The sequence below is a fragment of the Lactuca serriola genome, chromosome 8 (assembly GCF_051521515.1).
Source record: "Lactuca serriola cultivar US96UC23 chromosome 8, Lser_US96UC23_V15, whole genome shotgun sequence".
Classification (NCBI taxonomy): Eukaryota; Viridiplantae; Streptophyta; class Magnoliopsida; order Asterales; family Asteraceae; genus Lactuca; species Lactuca serriola.
This window is the reverse complement of record NC_136415.1, coordinates 58220924-58225518: the sequence shown is the minus strand read 5'-3', so window position 1 is coordinate 58225518 and position 4595 is coordinate 58220924. Positions and strand designations below refer to the sequence as shown.

At 29.6% G+C, this 4595-nt stretch overlaps 1 protein-coding gene across 1 annotated transcript; it reads right to left on the bottom strand.

Moving 5' to 3' along the window:
- Positions 1-2566: 2566 nt before the first annotated feature.
- LOC145070566 (Tetratricopeptide repeat (TPR)-like superfamily protein) lies at positions 2567-4323 on the bottom strand. The gene has a single exon (XM_079017506.1). The coding sequence runs from the start codon at positions 4184-4186 to the stop codon at positions 2642-2644; it is 1545 nt and encodes a 514-aa protein (XP_078873632.1). The 5' UTR covers positions 4187-4323; the 3' UTR covers positions 2567-2641.
- Between the last annotated feature and the right edge of the window lie 272 nt (positions 4324-4595).

Below are 4595 nucleotides of genomic sequence, written 5' to 3'. Positions count from 1 at the left end.
TTTAGTTAATTCATGTTCCGAAAATAATATTTAAAAAAAGAATTTTTTGATTTTTCCATTTATTTTGCATTTTAAAATTATTTTTAGAATATGTACAGTGTAATATTCTATTTAGAATATTTCACGTATTTTTCAAAAAAAAATAGAATTTTTTTTTTATTTTTTTTATTTTTTTTTTATTTTTTTTAGTTAATTCAAGTTCCGAAAATAATATTTAAAATTCTTTTTTTTAGATTTTTCCATTTATTTTGCATTTTAAAATTATTTTTTAGAATATGTCAGTGAAATATTCTATTTAGAATATTTCACGTATTTTTCAAAAAAAAAACGGATTTTTTTTTATTTTTTTTATATTTTTTTAATATTTTTTTTAGTTAATTCAAGTTCCGAAAATAACATTTAAAAAAAGAATTTTTGGATTTTTCCATTTATTTTGCATTTTAAAATTATTTTTAGATTTGGTCTCACGGTCTCACAAAATTAGAATGGTCTCAAATGAACCTGAACCTATATATATATATATATATATATATATATATATATATATATATATATATATATATATATATATATATATATATATATATATATATATATATATATATATTCACGTAAAGGCTTTATGCCTCTTCATGGGGAAATTGTCTTTGTAACAAAACCAAAGAAGAAAAAAGAAGAAAGTCATAAAGTCGCATAGATGATAATCAGATTGGATGTAAGGAAGGTAGAATTAATAGATAGAGCCTACTTTAACTAGTTTTTATCAAGGAAAAAAACCTTTATTAGTCTAATAATCATTTTATATTATAGGAATACTTAAATGAAAAAAATGAAAAGTCCTTAGATACGTTTTGTTGGTTCTTGAACAAAGACAAATACTTCAGTCAAATTTGATGGTTAATTACTTGATTAAGTAATTAATTAACACTTCCAAGTGTAGTATTTTTCGCTTATTACGATAGTCCAATTTGAGACAAAGTCAACTTTACATGTATTGATCAACAAAGGAGATATAAGACTTCAAAGATTTTAAATCGTTTAATCTAAAAATAAATTGATATGTTTAAAATATATTTTTTTTACAAGCTTCTATTTCTAAACTATTTGAATGAGTAATATAAATGATTTTAATGCTCTCTAAGATAAATCATATGTCTCTTTTACAAGCTTCTATCTCTAAACAATTTAAATAAGTAATATGAATGATTTTTATGCTATCTAACGTAAACCATATATTATTTATTTTCTAAATCTTATTATATATAATGTAGACCGGGCTATTTTTACCATAGTCCAATTTGAGACAAAGCCAACTTTACTTGCATTGAACAAAGAAGATATAAGGCTTCAATGATTTTTAATCATTCAATCTAAAAATAAATTAAATTGTTTAAATTAGAGTAAATTACACGAATGGTCCCTATGGTTTAAGGTAATTTGCATATTTGGTCCCTAACTTATTTTTTTAACTCGAAAGGTCCCTACTGTTTGTTTTTGTTACGTACTTGGTCCCTGTCTTACCTAAAAAGACTATTTTTTTCTTGCTTTATTTATTTATTTAAATAAACACACCTCCAACTCCATCCTTTTCATCTTATCTTACCTACCTCATCATTTCCCCCTACTTAAATAATAGTATTTTTAGGTAAAACCGGGACCAATCGTGTAATAAAAACAAATAGTAGGGATCAAGTAAGTAACAAAAACAAATAGTAGGGACCTTCTGAGTTAAAAAAATAAGTTAGGGACCAAACGTGCAAATTACCCCAAAGCATAGGGATCATTCATGTAATTTACTCTTTAAATTATATTCTCTTACGCACTTCTATCTCTAAACGATTTAAGTGAGTAATATGAATGATGTTAATGCTATCTAAGATAAATAATATGAATGATGTTAATGCTATCTAAAAAAATTTGAATCTGGTACGCTTTTTTGTTTTTCCCTAAATTTGTTATCTACTTGAATCTGACTTTAAAATATTTGATCTGATGTGTCTAACTTAATACTCATGTTCTTGAATTTGATGAAACAAGCTTGAATTTGAATGTTTTTTAAAGTTGTATTTGGCTAGAACAACTAAAAAGGTTTTGTTGACACCTTTAGTGGAAACTATTTATGCTTTAAACAGTCATGTTTTTGTTTTAGCTTAAACTATTTATTTTTATGTTTAAAATATGATAATGTCTCATATTCCAAAAGTTACGTTTGTGATGTGATCATCAAAATTTATATGTATATGTTTTGCGTTGATTCGTGAAAAGTTCTTGAAAATTTGAAATTATTAAAGTTGTTCGATGATTTGTCACAATAAAATAGGTAAATTTTCATCTATAAATGTGTTTTTTTTGTATATACTTTTTAATTAAATTTTGAATGATGTATGAATAAATAATTGTTTTTGTATGTTAAAATGAATGATGAATGTTCTCTAATAACTTTTTGTGAATGTTTTTTTTTGTATTAGATAAATATTGTTATGGTCTTGAATGACTCTTAATTTTTAATTTCCCTTATGCTACATATAAGAAAAACACCATGAATCGACTCTAGTGAACAATAACATAACCAAAAAACCTAAAATTTAAGCCAATAACAAACTTAATAGTACAAAAACACAAAACTCAACCACTCAATTTTTCAATTTTCTCCCACCTCATACTCCATAACTTGTTCCACTTTTGAGAGTCTCATCAACCCTCTCAATGCACTATATATCTCATCTCTCTTCAAATGCCTCTCATCAAAAGCATAAAACTCAACAACTCCATCATCAACCTCAATCAAACTACACCCCGGCAACTTTTTAACCCCAGTGTTTCTCATTGCAACTTTTGACTTAGCCAAATCATCCCATCTTTTAACATCTCCATATATATTCGATAACATCACATAATTAGACGGGTTATCTGGTTCAATCTCAATAAGCCTTTCAAGACACAACTCGGCTACATCAATTTTTTTATAAATTCTAGACGCGCTTAATAAGTTAGTCCAAATCACATTATCTGGTTTCAATGGCATTTTTGTAATAAACTCCATTGCTTCGTCAATTAAACCAGCTCGAGCTAGTAAATCAACCATACAACCATAATGTTCCATTTGTGGGACAATTAAGTAGTCATTTATCATGGAGTTAAAGTGATTAAATCCATCTTTAACTAATCCCATATGAGAACAAGCACATATGACACCTATGAATGTTATTCCATCTGGTTTTTGTTTGGAGATTTTCATTTCATGGAAAATTTTCAAGGCTATTGATCCATGGCCATGCATGGCTAATGCATTTATAACACTATTCCATGAAATCACATCTTTCTTACTCATTGATCTAAACACATCAATCGCATTTGTTATCACACCACATTTTGCATACATGTCAATCAAACTATTTGCAATGTAAGTGTTATCTTTATACCCGTTGTTTTGTGCATAAACATGTACCCATTTTCCCAATTCAAGAGCTCCTAGCTTTGAGCAAGCAGATAGAACAATTGCTAGTGTTGCATCATTAGGTTGAACATTGGATTCATTTAACATTGTTTTGAAGGTGTCAAGAACTTCCATGAACTGACTATTGTGAGCGTATCCACCAATTAATGCATTCCAGGAAAAGAAATTTCTCTCAGGCATTTCATCGAACAGGTTCTTGCATCCCTTCATATCTCCATTATTTGCATACCCATTTAGTAAAGTATTCCATGACATTAGATCTCGATTTGGAATGACATCGAATAGTTCCCTGGCTGCGTTCATATTACAAGATTCTATATAACCAGAAACCATGGTGTTCCACATTACAATATCGCGTTCAGGCGCCAGATTGAACAGTTGTCTTGCAGAATTGATATCCCCAGATGAAATATACCCTCGAATCATTGATGTCCATGTGACTACATTTCTTAAACTAATCTCGTTAAAAACCTTATAAGCGGAAGAAATTATGCCCCCACTACAATACATATCAATCAAAGTTGTCCCGACAAATGGATTCGACTTAAAACCAACCTTCACCACAAAGCAATGCAATCTTTCTCCATCTTTCAAAGCCGATAGCTTTGCGCAAGATTTCAGGACAATTGGGATCGTAAAGTAATTAGGCTTCACATTTATGTTTATCATGCGCCGAAACAAAATCAGTACATCCAGGTACATCTCGTTTCCGATGTACCCTTTGAACATGGCATTCCATGGCGCAGTATTTGGGTCAGAAATTTGGTCGAACACCCGGCGTGCATGAGCGATGTTTTTTATCTCAGCGCACGCAGACACGAGGCTTGGAGTGATATGCCGATTGTGCTCAAACCCATGGGTGGTTACCAGAGCTTGAGCTTGATGGATATGGTTTGTGGTATTACATGACTTTAAAATTGAGATGAATTTTTCTTCAAGGATGCGCTTTAGGGTGAAATTTTGAACAATTTTCGCAATTTTGGAAGAAACCGAGATATTGCAAATGAAGATTAATGGGTTTGTATTTGCACAATTTGCAATGGGCGAAACAACGCGATACCGAGGTTAATAACAAATGATTCTTCTCCTCTGCAACTGTTGTGACGTTAGTACTCGTCTCAGAGCAATTATTGGGGAA